Source organism: Centruroides vittatus, unplaced genomic scaffold, assembly GCF_030686945.1.
Source record: "Centruroides vittatus isolate TY-2023 unplaced genomic scaffold, ASM3068694v2 contig_862, whole genome shotgun sequence".
Lineage (NCBI taxonomy): Eukaryota > Metazoa > Arthropoda > Arachnida > Scorpiones > Buthidae > Centruroides > Centruroides vittatus.
Genome location: NW_027122562.1, coordinates 1,871,086 through 1,892,010, shown reverse-complemented (window position 1 = coordinate 1,892,010; position 20,925 = coordinate 1,871,086). Strand labels below are relative to the sequence as shown.

At 27.3% G+C, this 20,925-nt stretch overlaps 1 protein-coding gene across 1 annotated transcript; it reads left to right on the top strand.

Moving 5' to 3' along the window:
• Positions 1 to 266: 266 nt before the first annotated feature.
• On the top strand, positions 267 to 12,203 carry LOC136982723 (putative phospholipase B-like 2). The gene is made up of 11 exons (XM_067279291.1): positions 267 to 501; positions 3,342 to 3,585; positions 3,643 to 3,737; positions 6,791 to 7,008; positions 7,083 to 7,177; positions 7,253 to 7,413; positions 7,489 to 7,581; positions 9,918 to 9,989; positions 10,055 to 10,207; positions 10,276 to 10,435; positions 11,944 to 12,203. The coding sequence occupies exons 1-11, from the start codon at positions 320 to 322 to the stop codon at positions 12,139 to 12,141; spliced, it is 1,671 nt and encodes a 556-aa protein (XP_067135392.1). The 5' UTR covers positions 267 to 319; the 3' UTR covers positions 12,142 to 12,203.
• Positions 12,204 to 20,925: the final 8,722 nt, after the last annotated feature.

Genomic DNA, 20,925 nt, shown 5'->3' with positions numbered 1-20,925 from the left:
ATTAAACATCATTATATAACACTAACCATAAAAATTCAATAGGAAACAGATACTTAATACAATTCCTTCAACCAGAAAAATCATAGAGAACATTTGACTCTAAGTATGTATAAGATATCGATTTTTATTTAATTTATTTGAATTTTATAAGACAGAATCTAAAGTTATAAATCCAAAATTATCAATTGTTTTCACGTGATAAAAACTGATACTTTAAATACATAGTCCAGACACTTGTTTATCCGTTTATTAATAGATGACTCCTGATAAGCAGTAGTCTGTAAAATACCTTTATATAAGTTATATACTGTATCTTTTAATGGATAAAATAAAATTAGTATTGTTTTTAGGATTGCTACCTTTATATGTATCGTGTTTTCATGAGAAAAATGCATCAGTTATTTTGGCTAAAGAAAAAAATAAATTTCTTATAAAAGATTCGATTGTAAATTCCTCCTGTGTGGCTTGGGGCAGTTTACAAGATGACATATCCAACACTGGGTAAGTAGACTTCAGGGCCGTTAATTACAAATATATTTTCTATATTTCAATATATTGTATGTGTACATCTAATCCTATTAGTCTACAGTATTCGAGTTTCATTGTATGAAATTCAGATACTTAATGATTTATATTTTTAAATTTTATTTTAGGATTGACTTTATCTTACATATATGTAATGGAGATTGAATTATATAATGATATAATCGATGTCATAAATTAGTAAACCGAGTTATTTTGATTATATCATTAATATTTTTATAATCAGTGTTTTACTTCTTGTTTATACTACAGAATACAAAGAAGGCCTTGTCTTCCAAATTAAAAAATTTAATTAGTAAATAAAACTGGTTCAAAATGAGTTTATTTCGTTTATTGAGAAATGAAACTTTGAAACTTTTTCTTTTATTGCTTAAATGAACAAGAATCGATACAAAAGATCACTTGAACGACTCTAAGGTTGTAGGAGTAAAATTATAAACACTAAATATAAAAAACTAATGGCTTTCCTCGATCTGTTCTCAATCAATTAGTTTGTGATTAAGATTACTGCGACGCAGCGAGATAAGGCTATTATCAAGACTATCACGACGTATCAAGAGAAAAAATGACAGTTATTAAACATATAAATCGACGTATTTATTTATCTGAATAATTCACATTTTGCTTAATTGTAAAATGAGATAGTTTCTTCAAATTCTCTATTCAAACTTTCTTTTTAAAAATATTTTATATTCATATTATCGTACAAACGAAATATTTTGCTACAAATCCAGAATAGTAACATCTACAACTTTTATTTTATAACTTATTACGTAAGAAAAAAATGTAAACAGAGAGTAAAAATTTTAATTTATATAGCCTACTCTTTAAATGTATTGCTTAAATTTAAATCTTATTTGCTCAATCAGTATATTGTCTTTCATTTAAATCAAAGATCTGAATAAATGCTTTGTTTTTATTTAGACAGTATCACAATTCTCATTGTTTAGATCACAAATCACTTTAGGATGACCACTTCATCCTAATGTGATTTGAGATCTAAACAAATTAATATACAATTTTCTACTTCATCTCCGTGCTCCAGGCATTGTGATAATTTCTCTGAGTTGAACCATTACCAAATGAAATTCGAGCATTCTACTCCAAGTGTTTGCTACTAGCATTAGCTCAGTTTCCATCAAAGCTTAAGCTAGTGTTTAAAAACCGTTTTTATTATTTCATTATTATAATTAAAATTATAATTAAAATAATTAATAAATAGTAACAAAATATTTACATATTAATCGCAATAATATATATACCATGTATTTACATATACCAATAGTATTTGGTGCTTAATGACTTTTTAAAAATATAATCATCATTATTACTGGGCTGCAAGTTGAAAAAATTGTAGACCTATAAATTCCACAGTCTGTATGTTTGTCTGTCCTTCCTTAATAGAGTTATATAAATGAAAGTCGAGACCAGATATGGAAAGCTTGGGGGTATGAGGCTTCGATTAACTATGCACTAATTTCTGAGAAAACTGGAAGTCACGTTATTTCAATTTAAAAATTTTCCCCCGAAAGGTCGATATCGACCCCCAGGATTTGATATAACATTATTGGGGGAATCGATTATCAAGCTTAAGCTAAAGATAAGGGGGACCTAAGGATCAAGCTTATCCGTCTCACTGATTGTCAGTTACAAAAATTATTATTAACAAATATACAATAAATGAAGAAAGTGCAAAATTAAAAGAAATGTATTAAAATAGTAAGTGCTTTGTTTTGCTTGTAACACAAACTTTTTGGTGGGGGTCGACGATCTAAAAAGTTTGGCGACTCTTGTATTAGATAGATGTCCGACATGTTTCAGTTGTTAACAAGAAAAGTATGATGTGCAGGGGCAAGCCATTACTAATTTGAGGTGGAGAGTGTATATTTTAAATCAAATTAATTAAAAATATGATTAAAAATTGCAGTCTGGCATAGTGACGATGTCACACTAAATAATTGCTCGTCATTAGTTTAATTTGTATTAATTTTTCAAATTAAAGTTATTTTAAAATAAGCCAATTCTGTAATTTCTAAAAAACACAATATTATTTAATTTCTTTTTAAAAGAGATAATGGCAAAATGCACTTTATTACAATTGGCTTTGAAAACTGATCTACTTTATAAAAGCTTTCCTTAATTAAATTCTGTGCACCGCTTAGTGGCATGTTGTTTTGAAGATTTTATTTTAAAATATTCATAGTAAAGGTAAATTTTAATCTGTAGCACAAACATTTATATCTCAAGAAATCTCAAATATTTCAGAAAAGGTGAATTTAGTGAATGTAAATACTAGACTAAATTTGTGAAAGTATTTAATTTATTTTAAAAATTTTAATTATAAATTCTATTTTTAAATTCTGTCTAATTGAAAAATCAAGAATTTTTGCTATTCTCTTTATTAATTTGAATAAAGCTTTTGACTCTGTGGAATTAAACGTTTTAAATCCAAGATGGATATAAAGGAACTCCATCCTTACCTGATACCAGACCAGATTTTAAATTAAAACCAATATTAGCAAATTACACGGCAAGAAAGTATTAATTGTAATTTAATAAACTACAAAGGTCGATAAGTCTTTCCGTTTTCTTCCAATTTAATAACATTTCGTCATGGAAATCTGTTAAAAAAAAAGCGAAACCAATTTAAAAATGGTAAATCTTTTATCTCGTTTTATATAAATCTAAATCTGAGATACTTTCGTAGCATTATTTTTCCTATAGAAATTTTTCTCTGTCTAATTGTAAGCCAGAGGAGACGATAACTATTATCTGAGTTAACTTATTAAATATTGCAGATGGTCATATTTGGAAGTTCACACCAATCCATCGTATTCGGATTCTTTCCAAGCTTATGCTGCAGGCTTGGTCGAAGGATATTTAACAGCTGATCTCATTTCTAAACACTGGAACAATTTGTATGTACACTATTGCAAAAACGAAAAAGAATACTGCGATAAACTTAAAAGATTTTTAGAAACAAACATGGATTTCATGAATAAAAATATTCAGAAAAACAAAACAGATTCCTACTGGAAACACGTAAGTAAATTTCAATATTTGTTATAACCATATAATTTTCTAACAGCGACATTTCAGGTTGCATTAGTACTAGAACAAGTGAAAGGCTTACAAGATGGATATAAAGGAACTCCATCCTTACCTGATACCAGACCGGATATCATGGGAGTAATGTAAGTTTGTTTCCAGAAATCAAACAATTTATTGACAATAACTTGATAAATTTTAAAGAAATTTTATAACACACGATTTATATTAAGAAGTCGTCTACAATAATTTTATAAACGTTTAATGTTAAGATACGTATCTTCAAATCTAGTAATGACGTGCATAAATTGTACAGTTATAATATATTTATATTTTACAGTAATTGTTTGAATTTTTCAATATTATTATGTTAATACTAGACTAAATTTGTGAAAGTATTTAATTTATTTTAAAAATTTTAATTATAAATTCTATTTTTAAATTCTGTCTAATTGAAAAATCAAGAATTTTTGCTATTCTCTTTATTAATTTGAATAAAGCTTTTGACTCTGTGGAATTAAACGTTTTAAATCCAAGATGGATATAACAGGAACTCGCGATAACCTCTACCTGGATACCAGACCAGCATTTTAAATATGCTGTATGAATGTGCTTTTTTATATCTTCCATTGCCTTTTTAGGGCTCAATATTAAGCTCGGTACTCTTTAATCTGCTGTTCAATAATATTTTTCAAATCTTACTCAGGCAATCTGACATTCTATAAAAGGATGACATTGTTTTTGTGTTTTTCTGATAAAATAATTACTCGGCTTAATTTAATATTAAGTAATTTAAATCAATATTTTAATTGGCATTAGGTAGAATTGGCATTAATAAAAATAATTATGTACTTTTGCGAATAAAATTTTAAATATAAAGGTAAAGAGATTGATTTATACGTCGATAATTTTAAAATTAATAAAACGTACTGTACAAAATACTTATGTCTGTGTATCGGTGAAAATTTAACTTGGAACATATACACCATATTAATTATTTAGTCAATGCACTTCACTTGCCTCTAGGGTTTCTCATTTTCCAGTCTTTTGCTTGTCCCGGGATTTCGGGAAAAAAGTGAACTTTTCCCTGAATCCCGGGAAATCCCGGAATAGAATTAATTATTTTTAAGATATACAAAATATCTTGAAATCAAATGATATAATTATTTTTCATTTTTAAAGTAATTTAATACGTTCTGCAAACTCGTTTATTGGATTAGTAAACATTTTAAAAAATATATTTACAGCCTTTTACTATAAATCGTCTGTATAGTGGAACCTAAGCTGAATTATGACATTATTATATGGGAGTAATGCACTCCGATATATCGTACATAAGCTTCGGATTATGAAAAATAACTCTTTGCGTTCATATTTGAATGTAGACAGGTTTGCATTCATCTCGCCTTACTTATATCAGAAGAAACTTGTACAATACAATCATACATCAAACAGATAATCTTAAATGCTTCCAGTATTGGCTTCAAGGAATTAGTAACAGTAATAATAATTCCAATTTATATTATACAATTTAAAGAAAAGATAATAATTCAAACGATGAAAAATTATAATTTTACCAAAGGATAAATTTGGAAATTGCACATCGTTCATGTGTCTATTCGTTTGCTAAAGTATGAAATCACATATTGCCTAAAATGGAGGAAATAAACAGTTATTACCCTATCAGAAAAATGCATTTGATCGAAATTAGCTGTAAAAGATTTCATTAAAAATGATAAAATGAATCTACTATTTATATATTTGTTCGATTTCGCTTTTTTAGTAAATGTTTTGTGCTTTGTAATACTGTATTTTATTTGTATTTCTGTTTTTGTTTCTCTTTTCGTGTTCTTGTAAAAGGCCTTACAATAGAAGTTAAGACAGAAAATTATTTTATAAATGAACAATTAAAATTGAGAATTTAATTCACAGAATTTCGCGTGTAATATAAGATATAACTTTTATGAAAATGATATATTTTATCAAAAATATCATAAATATTTTTATAGTCATTGTAGAAATAGTAATAAAACAAGAGCATAAAGCTGAATTATGTTTTAATATTGATATTTCGAAGTTTCGTATTCGTAGTCAAGTACTACTAATTCTACTAAAATATTTCTAAGATTTACTTTATTTTGTTACAGTTTATCAAACTTATTACAACAGTAATGCAATCAAAAACATTTTTTTCAAGTTACTTCATTAATCCATTATTGTCCACACAGACTATTTTGACAACCGCAATATTACATTTAGGCTCTACATTAACTGAAAGCTCGGCCTTATTTTCGCTTCATAAAAAATGTACTTTGCAGAATTTTTCTTAAATATAAGTTTTAAACTTTTCCGTGGCAATACAAGAATGTTTAAAAGTATCAGAAATTAAATATATGCATTTACAGAAGAATTTTTGTGCTTTAAGCCTTTACGTATAAATTACACAAAAATTATTCTGTAAATGCAAATGATATTTAATTCAATAAAAAAAATTAATTTCTTTTATTTTTAAAATTTTAAAATTAATTGATCTTTCTATTTATGAAAATAATTGTTTATTTATTGAAATATAATAAATATTAGAATAAAGAATATACAGTAGAGCGTCGATAAGTGGAACGTCGGTAAGTGGAATGGCCGGAAAGTGGAACGATTTTCAGTCGGACTGTGTCGTGCTGAATCGAATGTTTTTGATACTAAATTTACTTCTAAAGTATAATTTTCATGTTTTTTATATTCTTTAATATATTTATTTTGTTTGTACAAAATGCAGAAATAATTTTTAACGATACGATAGCCTCGATGAATATTATAAAAATTTTCGTTAGGCTTAAAATCGACGAAAACTCAACACGAAGCGACACGCAACGGAGAAAAATTTGAACATCGGACAGGTTAATGTATTTTTTCGTACAAAGTCGGAAACTGGAACAAATCATTAACTGGAAGGACCCCAGTCCCCAATTGGTTCCACTTATCGACGCTCTACTGTAATAGATATCGCATTGGTATCTCATAGTTTAATTAATTTATTATTTTGTAATTTTACACAGAAAATGTCAAGATAAAATATTAATATTGTAATATTATCTTTCAAATAGTTGTCATTGATAATTGTATAAAAAATATTATCCGATAAAATTATCTGGAGAAGTTTTAAAGAAGCATCAGTTTATTTACAACAATTTATTTTTTTTAGGTTATTTAATCTCTTTGGTGATCTATTAGATCTCGAAATTATATTAAATAAGACCGATCGAAATCATATTATCGATAATGGTCATTGTTCCGCTTTAATTAAATTCTTGCCAGGATATAAAGATTTGTATGTAGCTCATGACACATGGAATAATTATACGACAATGTTGCGCATTCTTAAGAAATATGTTATGCCTTTAAGGATTAATACCACTGAAAGTTAGTATCTTCGAAAAAACCATAAACTATTAATATATGCTTACTTTAGAATTATTTTCCTAAATAATTTGTAGATAGCAAAATAATACCCGGACACACGACTAGTTTCTCCTCTTATCCTGGATGCATTTTTTCTGGAGACGACTTTTATATCATATCCTCTGGACTGGTAAGCCTTATTAAAAGCCTTATTAAGCTTTTCTATATATTATTTCTTTTATATTATTTGTAATTTAAAATTTAGTTAGCATTGGAAACTTCAATCACAAATACAAACACCAGTTCATTTCAATATGTAATACCAGATCGTGTGGTGTTAGAATGGATTCGTAGTATTGTGGCTAACAGATTGGCTACTGGAGGAAGAAATTGGGCTGACATTTTCAGTTTATTTAACAGTGGAACGTGAGAATTGGTTTTACATATTCCTTTTTTTGTTAATTTTTAAAATGTGAATTTTAGTATTATTTAACTGTTTAGGTATAATAATCAATGGATGCTTGTAGATTATAAAAAGTTTGTTCCCAATAATAAACCTGAGAGTGAGTTACTATGGATCTTGGAACAATTGCCGTAAGTTTAATTTCATGATAATTCTTATATCGATGTTTTTAAAAAGTACAGTTTATGATGAATGGTTGTTGTGTGTACATGTAAATTAATAATAAGTAAATAAGTTAAATATGCATTTCTCTTATTGAACTTTAAAACATTTGTTTTTTCATTTTTAAACCAAAATTTTTTAAAAGTGAACTAAATATTTTATTTATATTAATTTCTTTACATTGCATTTTAAAGTTTGATTTTAAAAGTTGAATTAGACATTACTATACAGAGTCTTCTATAGAGAAAAACTAGAATGAATATAGATTAACAAACGAAGAAAATTTGATATCTAATTTGAAACTTAAACATATCTGAAAGACGAAGATTTGTTCAAATTTGATACAGTTCTTTATCAATTTATTCTAAATATTCAGTTTAAATCAGCAAGAAAACAAAAGAAAACTTTTTAACTAAGGACTTTTTTAATGTTGTTAAAAATTATCTTCAAACTGTTTTTGCTCTTTTTATATTTATTCAAAATTACCTACACAAAACGTACTCAAAGAATTTGTTTTATTATGCAGTTACTTATAAATTATAGAATGTAATCTATATGGCTATCATTTAACTAAATGAATATAAAATTGCATGTTAACACGTCTGCTGTTTCGTGTACGCGCGCGCGCGCACACACAAATACACTAAGAGCCGCCGCAAACTAGCACTTTGCGAGAGCAAAATGCTAGCAAACGTGCCCTAGCACAACCGATGACGTCAAAGGCTCCGCCCCTCTCTTCTTGCTCACGTGGTTTTTCCTTTGCTAGAGCAGTACTCTCGATACGAGAGTACTCTCGCTGTTCACAGAATTCAACAACGAGAGCATTACGCTAGCAAGAGAGAGCAGCGGAAAATGGATGACTACATAAACATGCCACACGTCGAAAAAGAAATAATAGAATTTTATCGATGTACGTAAATTACACGATTAATACATTCAGTATTGAAAAGAAAATGCCCGCATATTGTTTGTGAAAAGTATTGTATTAAATTTTTAAAATGTAAATATAAATCTTTCTTATACAGTCTCTTCTTGACATACGAAGGGGTTGCGTTCTTTTCAGAAGGTAACCCCATCGTAAATCGAAAATAAAAGTAAATAAAACAAATAGGCTATACACAAGGTTATACAGAACGTAACGTACTCACGAGCGATTGCCGTAACTGTCATGCTTTCATATTATTTTAAGTTTTTCATTGAGACCCAGCTATGCATTTTGCAGCCATAATGGGTATAATGTAAAATGCAAGAAGATATATGATGATATATTATAAAATAAGAAGTCTCAAAAAATGATACTTAGCGCATCAGTAGAGCAGCTTGAATTAAAATTCTATCGTTTTTCCTTACTCCCACTTCACTCGCATCGGTCATCGTATATGTGAAATATCATATGTTGAAATATCGTAAGTCCAAGAGCGTCTGTGTAAATAAGGTCCGGATGTGTTGTATCGAAAGATACGTACTGTAAGTTTTCTCTCCCAACTAACTTTTCTGTCGAGGTAAACTAAAAATATATTTTTTTTTTTACAGTTCCTATCATCAGCTTTAGTTTTTTTATTTTATTGCTATGTAATCCAGGCTTCACTGACCACTTTATAATGGAAAACTGAAAATTAGTCTTATATAAGCTTTTATTATCAGGAATTAGATATCTGATTGTGGATAAATTTAGTTAAAATCACTGACGTTTTACTGTCATGGAAGACCATTTAAATTAATGAAACTTCCGAAAGCTTCGTTTATAAAAGCAAACTACACAGACCGTAAAATCCTAATTGAGGCAATATGAGGCATTAATACTTCATGGAAATACCTATTAAACTTAAATTGCTTAGTTAATAACTGAATTTCATATTTCTGAGTTTTTGATGTGATTTCAATCTTAGTGCATTATGGATAGCTTTCAGAACAGTCATTAGCATAACTGCAGTTTCCGGTGATCTGGAGCCCCGCGCTTCTTATATATTTACAAAAATTTATACTAATACTTTTAAATTAACATTCACTACTAAAGAAACCATCAGATAAAAATTCTTTATGCAATTTCAAAAGTGATAATTTATATTTTCTTACATTGATGAGAGCCCCAATAATTTTTTCATAATATTCTCAAAGTTATACCTCTGAATATCAGGAACAGAAAGTAAAATCTTACTTTCTTATTATAAATCTATACATAATCGTTGAATTTATTAACGATTATACTATAGTATTAAATTTCTCCTATCCACATCTCTGTAAAGGTGAAAAATAAAATTAAATAATTCGAACTAAAAATATAAACTTTGATTTTTAAATCTAGAAACTGTATCGAGAGTAAAGATCAAACAAATACGCTGATTCGACATGGATATTGGCCTTCTTATAACCGACCGTGAGTATCTTTTGATGTATGGAAAAATGGTTAAATTCAATGTAATCACGTTTCTATATTTGCAGTTATTATTCAAATATTTTTAATATGAGTGGATTTCCAGAACTGGCAAAGAAATACGGTGATTATTTCACCTATGACAGAGCACCACGAGCATTAATTTTCAAAAGAGATCAAGAAAAAGTTACCGATTTAAAGACAATGATAAATCTGATGAGGTTAATTTCTTATAATTTTATGTTAAAATAGAAAATAAAATTTATTGCAAATTTAATTTTAATTTCAGATACAACGATTTCAAAAATGATCCACTTTCTCGTTGTAACTGTACTCCTCCGTATAGTGCTAATTATGCTATTGCTGCGCGTTTGGATCTCAATCCTCCAAATGGAACGTTTCCATTTCCTTCTTTAGAGAATGCAGCTTATGGATCAATTGACATGAAGGTAGATATTTAAAACTGTACAGAGCATTTTCTATTAGTAACTTTAATATAATTATATTTACAATAATTTTAGCAATTTTTCATATATTGAATTTTTTAAAATTCAAATCAAAACCCAAATAAATTTATAACAACAAAACTTTTTTTACAAAAGAGATTAAAAAAAAGTTTCTGTAACTTAGATTTATTTTATTTCATAAAGGATTTTCTGTGAATTTTATGCTTTCCATTTTATAATGTGAGAGATGAATATTATTAAAATATCAAAAACAGCTCATGCGAAAATGAATCCCTTTTTTATAGCCATTATCTATTTTCCGAACAATTAAATTTAAATTATTTTATTACATTTTAATAATCTTTGAAAAATATCGTAAATAAAAGTAGGTATTTAAAATAAATTATACATATTATACGACATTAATATATTACAATAAAGTAGAGCGGGCATTCTTGATGTTCGCACAATTCAGTCTTTTTTAAGATACTTTGATACCTCTTAATCCCTTTTTAAGCCAAAATATTTCCAATTTTATATATCTTTAGTTGATAAAAAATTTTGAGCTACGTGCGATGGCGTTTTTTTTTTTTTTTTTTTTTTTTTGCTGAATTTTTATTTCGGAAACAATTAAATCATTTATAAAAATTTATTTCATTGCGTGTTTTCTGTTTAATGTATTATATTCGTTTCAAATACTGTTCACTATGAAAAATCTTTTCTGCATTGATAAGAAATTTTAGGAGTTTTCGTTTTAGTTCTGTGGAAACAGAACACCTTTTACAACACTCTATTGTATTGTTCAACTTTCGGTCAATCGACTTTCATGCACATTTAGAAACGCATTAAGTTCGATAGCTGGGAATTGCCTGTCGTTTTTATTTATTTACTTTTAATTCCATTTATTAAAACTTCTTATGTGAATATTTTTTCAAGTTTCGGATTGGAGTGATGGGATGAGGCAACACAACACATGGGAGATTTGCCAAGGGTGGTGCCTGAAGATTGTACAGGAAATTGACCTCTATTTAGGCGAATAACACTCGGAAATGGCCAACCCGTTAGTAAGATGCGAACATGAGACCATCCACCAATGTTAAAAAATTTGTTTCGTCTTCGATAGTTTTTTGAAATTTAAATATCGTAATATTCAATATAACCTATTTGTTTATTAACCCTATTGCCACATAACTTTTTATGAATGATGACGTTCAGGACTTTGATTCCCATTCTTCATTTATGATATATATATTCATATGTATACATTCATGTATATATTCATGTATATTCATAATATATTTATTATGGGTCTAACTCGCTTCTTGTATTGTTCTTCTTTGCTGATATGCAAGGGCTTTTATGAGTATACAGTCCTTTGTACGATGACATTATACCAGGAAAAAAGATATTGTCTGTCCAATATTGTATAAGAGTTAAAATTATACTGACCGTATATAATACTTAAAATTGTATGTAAGTTTGTTTAAAATGTTGAATTTAATTACTTTCAGCTGACAAGTTACTCTATGCAAAAGAACTACGAGTTTATTGCATATTCTGGACCAACATTTGATCAACAACCGATCTTCAAATGGAGTACAAGTATATTTTCACATATGCCTCATTCTGGTCATCCTGATGAATGGAAATTTGATCTTGTCCTTCATCACTGGTTACAATTACAACATTTTCATGTATTTACTAACTAAATAACAATGAATGTGGTTAGGTGACTAGTCCACTTTTTTCAATAGTTTATTGAACTATTTCCTTTTATAGATTAAGATATTCTACTGTTTTGTTATATATCCAAGTTATTACTATAGAGTTTTTATTCAGACATTTAAAATAACCATCGAAAGAAAAACCATGCATTTAATTTGAACTGATTGATATTATAATACTTGAATATTTACTGTATTTTTAACAAGAACTAATAGAATTATAAATAAAATTATGTTAAGATTATAAAGAGTATTTTTACTGCAAAAATTCAGTTCTGAGATATTATATAAAAATACTTCAAAATATAAGAAATTATTTGCTCACAAAATTATTAATATATAATTATTTGTAATTAAATTAATAAATTAAAGATAAATAATCTATCATCGTAGCCGTTTAAATTAAGTAATAAACTAGAGATTTTGATTATCATTTAATTAAGTTATCTTAATATTGTAAATGGTATCTACGTAACAAGCATAACAATTCTATTATTTTTAAATAAGCATGTAAAACTATGAAATCTCTCTTTTATACAAATGATTATACATTTCATAAACTATTCCATTAGAGTAAATATAACGGCTTATTTTGTATTAATATAACATTCTACTTGTATATTTAGTAAATGCTAATTAGTGTTATCTTCAGGTTAAATCGGTAAGATGGATATCAGTTATATGACTATTTTTACAACAAGAAAGGGAATAAACTTAAACTTTCTTCAGCATAAAAGAATAAATATTATAACAAAATACTGATCATCAGAAGCTATATTTTTATTGGTGTTACTTCTGTGAATAACATTAAATTACTAATTAAAATAATTAGTGAAATACACATTTCCTTTTGATAGAATCTATTCGATACAGTTTCATAATTACATTAAAAAATTAATATTAAAAAAATGTGAAATATCAGCCATTAAGTAAACAGTGAAATAAACCATCTGATATACATTAATCAATCAATTATTCACACATTATAGGTCTTCATTAAAAATTGTTTTATTATAAAAACAAACTCGAAATAGAATATTTCTTAACTCTGTAGTAAAGACCTGATTTCTATGATTCCGCAAGAAGAGAAAAGTATTTCTTTTAAGAAATAACGATTAAGTAAATCGATTGGTTGATATTTCACAAACAGGATTACGATATATAACAACGAAGAACGTTAAAAAGTAAGACTTAAAAAGTTTAGAGAAAAGTAGAAAAACTTGACTAATTTTGATAAATATGGAAACTTACTGTATATTTATATTACTAAATTCGTATTTCCGTTTTTTCCCTTCTTTTTTTGGGAGAACTTAATATATCAAGTGTTACGTTTGGACTCTCAACGTGCAAACGTCGGCTGATTTGTATTTATCGTATTTTCTCTTAGAAAATACGGATTTTACATTGAAATTTCTCGATTCCAATTAAAAATATCGAAATGAAGTTTGATAAATTTAATACAGTTGATGAATTGTCACCAGATAAATATTAGCTTAAATGAATCATCGATATTTAAATTAATTTTTATTATTTTTAAATGAGACAAATTATCATCATTTTTCCGTAATCTTCTATCTAGAAAAATTACAGAATTTAATATAATATAATAAAAATATTCTATAAAGACATATTTATAAGAAGTCAATCATTATTCGGAATAATTTTTAATAAAAAAATTTATCTTCACTCATATTGTAATTTTACAAAGTTAAAATTACTATCAAATTATTTTTCGTATACTATAATTACAATTTAACCTTTTTGAAATTAGCCGTTTCTTATCAAACTATATGATGATATCTTAATATTTATATAACACAATACAAAGTGTGCTAAAATCTCGTCACTCGAAGAGAAACCGAAACTTATGATCGTTACCATATAATTGGCAATAATAATACAAAATTATTGAAAGTGAATAAGATATTATTTCATATTACAAAGTTTTTATATTGGAAAATATTAGCTACTTTTACGTACAAGTTTCTCAAAAAATATATGAGTAAGTTTTGTCGAGCTAAACATAAACTAAAAGTAAAAATTAATAGATACGAAGTAAATTTCTAGCTGTAAACAATTAGTGTTTCTGATGAATGTTTGTTAAAAGTTTAGGGAAATGAACTAGAAAACAGATTAGTTTGCTAATTAATTTACTTTTTATACTTGATAATGTAGAAATATACAACTACAAGTAGAACCTTATTTTAAGCCAGTTATTTTTTTAGTTTGTTTTACTTGGCATATTTTTTATACGTTTTTTCGGGATTCGTTATAAAAACATTATTTGGAAGCAACATATGAGATTACTAGTAATGTTGACATACGTTTCATCAAGCTAGGAATTTTGTCAGATTACCAAAATGTTAATAAGTTGCAATACATTGAATAGTTTTGTTTTTTACACCATGTTTATCGGATCTTATCATATTACAAGATCACTCAGAGAGAATGTGAGAACTTGAGCCAATTACCTTTTTTGAGGTCCTAGTAGCTTATATAAAAATAAATTAAACAGTGTAAAAAATGTATTTATTTATACATATATTTTTAAATAATAAAATTTGACCAATACCAGAAATATACAAGAAATCTGTGTCAGGTCTATGTAAATGTCAGTTCCACATTGGCCTCCCAAGACCTGCATTCTTTTATTATTAAATAAAAGGATATTTCTGGTCATATAAGTTAGAATAATTAGTATGTGTGATTTTCATTATTTCTGATTTTTAAGATATTTTTATATTTTACAACGTAAAATATAAAACCATTAATTTGTTTATTTTTTAATATTAAAGTATAATTTTATTTTTAATGTACATAGGAAATACTTTATATACACATAAATTAATTCCATAAAGCACTCCATACATATCCTAATCATCAATGATTGAATTAATTTCATCTAAAATGAAATCATTAACATTTTAATGACTTATTTACATTGTTTATCGGACATCCTTTAATAAGTTAGCGATATATGTTAGTGTCAACTCTCTGTATATGCTTGCATCATCTATTGAGAGCGTAGCATTTAGATGAGAGTGTGCCACTGATTGATGAATTTTCATTCTATTCTAATGATATCAAGTCTATTTTATTTTTTCAAAAGTTTTATTAATACGAAAATAATTATTTTAATGCAAAAATGTAAATAAATTATCTAAATATATTGTAAAATTTTACGCAGTTTTTACAAAAATAACATTAAGAAAATATTGCCATATAACATAATTAAAATTACATCCATTATTGATTATATTATAATTGTATAGATTGCTTGAGAATGATATCTTAAAATGTTAATATTTTTAAAAGAGAAACTTTATCCTAAAATTATTTTTCCTGACTTGCATATAAAGCAATCTGTATTTAAAATAATATATAAATAAAATAATAAATATGAGTAGTATACGTACGATGCACTTTGAACTATATTTTTTATTAAAAATGAATTAATAATTAATCATATTTCTTCTAGTAATTCTTTTTAAATAAAAGATATAGTCCAAAGTGTATCGTATGTATACTACTAACATGTGTTGCCTTTATATTAAGAAAGAATATGTATATTTAAATTATTTTTTTTCATTTAATAAATTAAATACAAAATAAATAAAGTTGCATTTATAAATCGGTGGAAAAATTTGAATCTTATTTACTAAAATTTGCTTGTTAGCATTAAAAATGTAAAACTAACATTATTTAATTCAACATGCAATAACCTAAAACAGTGGTTCCCAACCCTATGCCCGCGGGCACCATGGCGCCCGCCAATCGTTTTACGTGTGCCCGCCAGTGTGCGACCACGATAAAAATAAAAATATTTCGGTTTTCAATAAAATGCTATGTAAAAGTTTTTTCACTTTGAATGATTAACCATTCAAAAGTAGAAATGGCATCCAACACAGATGAAAGCACAAAGCGAAATGCGACCGATCTCTTTTTCCCCTCCGCCAAATCTGCACCAATTCAATTTCCCATACCTGAAATGAAGTAAAACGGTCCGTTCTGAATACCGTAAAATCAAAGTAGGGAAACGTGTACGGCCTGTAACTTGGAGTGACCTAGAAATTTCAGCAGTCGTTAACTAAAAATAAAAAGTAAAAAAAAAAAGGTCAACAGCCATCCATCCGTGTGTCAGAAGTAATCTCCGCCATCTCTCGCACCATCTGGAAATATTCCTGGGTGACACCAGGATATCCGCGCCGGGTGTCACCCATGCTAATGTCACATTATATAAGATTTGTTTAGAAGCAACTTATTTAAATGGGGCCCCAATTTAAATTTTGTCTAGGGCCCGCTAAAGGCTTAATCTGGCGCTGTTAACTATGTCCAAATATAAATTCACCTTGAAAAAATAAATGGTGCCCGTCGTCCAGCCAGTATTCTGAAATGTGCTCTTAGGTACAAAAAGGTTAGGGACCCCTGACCTAAAACTTTTCAATAACAATCAATTATTATTTTTTTTAAGTTAGATAAATTATTACACGTTTTTACTGGACAGAATTTGGTTTAGAAAGAGTTTTTCTGTAGTTTTAACTTCCTAAATCATGCTTATTAATTTTTATCATGTCAATATCATCATCATCATCATCATCATCTACCTCCTATTCCAATACTTTAGTGGTCTGGTTTATACTGACAATAATTTTTGAAATTTATTTATTGTTCTTTTCATGTGTTTTTTGTATTCTTTTCATGCGTTTTTTGTATTCTTTTCATACACTATTTTTACTATTGAACAACACATTAATATCCGTAGTTATAATTTCTTTATCATTATTGTTTTCAGAGTTTATAGTTTTAATTAACTGATATTTCTAATTTTTAAATCGTTTTTTCTAATATTATGCACTAGCTACAGTATATGTATATATCAGAATAATTATAAATGATTTAATTATTGGTATAATTAAACTGCAATTTGAATTGGTATTTCGATGATTGAAACATTAATAATTAATCACAAAATGCTTCAATACTAATCCATTTCCTAAACAATAATTTATTATTTTTGTAAATGTTCTTAATTAATTATGTTATAATTGATATATAGTATGAAGTATAATGTTATAAATTAACATTTTAACTCATTTTGGTATAAAATAGTTTTAAAATAAAAATAAATATCTTTAAAATTATTAATAAAATTTTTAATGCTTTATACATAATCTCTTTTTAATAAATCAAATTAAATGCTGATAAAATTTAAAAATAAGTTATAACAACATAAGTGAATATTTCTTTCAAATAGTTAGAATATAATTTTAAAATAAAATAAAGAAATTTCTTATAATAAATCATTTCTAAGGTATTTGAATTCAACTGCAATATCCGCAATATTTAATAATGATTTATTGAAATATTTTATGATATGATGTGTTTTAATGCTGCATCATTCAACAGCACGTTTCTGTTATAATGGCATGACTCATATTACATGATTCATTGAATTATAAAATCATTTACTTTACTTTTTATTAATACAAGAGTGAATAGCGGAGAAGCAAGACCCTTTGGTGTAAGATCAAAGACAGAACCCTTTTCGGCATTTTATGTAGAAACTTACTATAAAAAATAATATAAATATGTTTTTTATAAATACCAATAGCTTTTTTTAATTAATTTTTCTATTACCCTCCCAGATCTGTTATACATGACACACGGAAGTATGGCGATCGGTAAAAAAATGACCCAAAAATTTTTATATTTTTGAATTCTGGGGACTTTGAAACGTCGGGAAATGCAAAAAACTTCGGAGGGTTTTTCTTTATGTATGGATGTTTGTATGTTTGTGGCATGATTTCGTTCACCCACTATGACGCTTAATAACTTTTGTCCTTTTTGTCGAAAATTTCTGAAATTTTGCAGGGCGGTTTGTGTATTAGGAAGATTGATGCTATTCAATTTAGGTGATTGTGTGTTCAGGGGGATCCGTGTGTTATATCTCCAGTACGGTCGGATTAACTCGTTATTAGCATTTACAGTATTTTATAAAATCCATACCTATTCTCAAAATTAGGCTTTTTGCCATTTTATAGTATTAAAAATATATAATTTTTTAAATAAAATATTATAACAGATGGTGCCACGCGCGGTTTTAAATGCTACTGGGAAAGTTAAGCGACTCGTTCTGGACTTTTTTTGTATGGTTTTCGAAAAGAAGTGAAGCTTTATATATGTGAATATTCCCAGTCTTAATTCATTCTTCTCAGGCTTTAATATATACTTTATTTAATTACTAGAACCAATTCTTTCTAAATCGTGATATTTAATACTTTACAGATATTAATTGTAACAAATGATCGAAGACAAATGACAAATGTCAATTAGATAATAATAATAAAGTTAAAATTTAAAGTTTAATAGATTATTCAATACGCTGAAACTCAAATTCACTTAAAATTATCTTGATCCGGATGATGACAATGCCATTGAATAATAACAAATTGGAATACAGTATATTCAGAAATATATATATATCATTGTATGTATATAATAAGTGAATTTAATTACACTTGAAGTACTTTCATTATAGATTATGCAATTAATTAAACAAGATAATATGCAAAGTAGACTATAAATAATACCTATTACATATACAGGAAGGAAATGAGTTTTGTTCCATTAGAGAAAATTCATTGACTTAAATGAAGATCTACTTGGATAATATGATTTTGTACCCGAGTTTCTAAATAAACACCGATTTGCTTTCACCTCTTAGAAACTTCTTATAAGCTTTACTTTATCAATCCCTTTAAAATCATTTGATTAATTTGAGTGCCTTCTTAGTTTTACATCTCTGTCATACTTCAATATGTTTAGAAATTTATCAACTTAAGTAAGTATTTATTAACTTTTCTTTTTCTTTAATTATTCTCTATACTGGTTTCTAGACCAATTCTATAATCTCAAATATATCGTGCTGAATCCTATAATACAAATTACAAACGTCGATTCGTTCGCTTCTGAAAGTGGCACTAAATCGAACACGACGCTAATCTAAAGTATCTCAAATAATAAGAATTATTCATAGAAATGAGAGCTATACATAAATTTGAGTGTTTGAAAGTCACATAATTTAATGATTAAAAAACCGTTTGAAATGAAAAATCACACATTTAGCAAGTCGCAGTTACTGACTGGCTCTCTAATACTAAGAGGAAAATCCGTATGCAAGTAAACATTGGCGCTATTTAGGAGGACGCTATATCAAGATTTCACTATATTCTGCTTTTATAGAACTCGTCTCTGCAATATGAATATTCTCAAACATAATTTCTGGTCAGTAATTACTTAAAATCCAATCGATAATATTTTTATCTATTTGTTTATCACAAAGTTTATCACAAACGAGACTAAGTTTTATTATATTAAAAATTTGGTGATCATCATTATTTTAAAAATTCAATTGAATTGCATACTTTCTCCGGCAACATAATTCAAAATTGCATGTGGCACCATCTGTTATGGTAACTTATTTAAAAAACTTACATGATTAATAATTATAAAATGGCAAAAAGCTTAATTTTCAGAGTAAAGTTTTATTTTTTTGTTAACGTGGACGATGGGCCTGCACCCTATCTCCTATAAAAATAATAATAATAAATCATACCGCAACAGAAAACTCCAGAAAAATGAAGCCGGATGAATTATATGGTAAGGCAAGGTAAACGGACAATGAATTTTGCTACATGGAATGTACAATGGATCAGATCAAAGAAAGAGATAGTTAAAGAAATAAAAAGAATGAAAATTGACTTTGTGACTTAACAGAAACAAAAAAGAAAGGGTCGGGAATGGAAGACTATGTACATATTTACTCTGGCGTGCCAAAAGAAGAAAGAGCAAAATGTGTTCTCATGATGATAAAAAAGAAATTTAAGAGAAATATTACCAGCTTTGAAACAGTAGATGAAAGAATGATGAAAGTTAATCTAAATATTTTTAGAAGACGAATTACTATCATTGGAATTTATGCACAAAATGAGGGTGAAACCCATGAAGGTAAGGATTTGTTCTACAACAAGATGCAAGTGGTGATAGATGAAACTGGAAAGACAAAAGAAATACAGTAGAGCGTCGATAAGTGGAACGTCGGTAAGTGGAATAACCGGAAAGTGAAACGATTTTCAGTCGGACTGTGTCGTGCTGAATCGAATGTTTTTGATACTAAATTTACTTCTAAAGTATAATTTTCATGTTTTTTTATATTCTTTAATATATTTATTTTGTTTGTACAAAATGCAGAAATAATTTTTAACGATACGATAGCCTCGATGATTATTATAAAAATTTTCGTTAGGCTTAAAATCGACGAAAATTCAACAGGAAGCGACACGCAACGGAGAAAAATTCAACAGGAAGCGATACGCAACGGAGAAAAATTTGAACATCGGACAGGTTAATGTACTTTTTCGTACAAAGTCGGAAACTGGAACAAATCATTAACTGGAAGGACCCCAGTCCTCAATTGGTTCCACTTATCGACGCTCTACTGTAATGTTATTGGGTGATTTTAATGCAAGAACAAGATCATTGAAAAATAACAAAATTATTGAACAATTCGAAGAAAATACAACGAATGACAATGGAAGAAGACTAATAGACTTTTGTAATACAAATCACTTTAAAATCAATAATGGGTTTCTTAAACATAAAGATATTCATAAATATATTTGGACTCAACATACTAGGCAGTGGAAATCAATCATTAACTATGTTATTACAAAGCAAAGAACCCAAATTAAAAATTTTAGATGTAAGAGC

Coding starts and splice junctions, on each gene's coding strand:
- LOC136982723 (XM_067279291.1), top strand. CDS start 320: ATGGATAAAATAAAATTAGTATTGTTTTTAGGATTGCTACCTTTATAT. Junction 7,582..9,917: donor TGGATCTTGGAACAATTGCC/GTAAGTTTAATT, acceptor TTTTAAATCTAG/AAACTGTATCGAGAGTAAAG. Junction 10,208..10,275: donor ACAATGATAAATCTGATGAG/GTTAATTTCTTA, acceptor TTTTAATTTCAG/ATACAACGATTTCAAAAATG.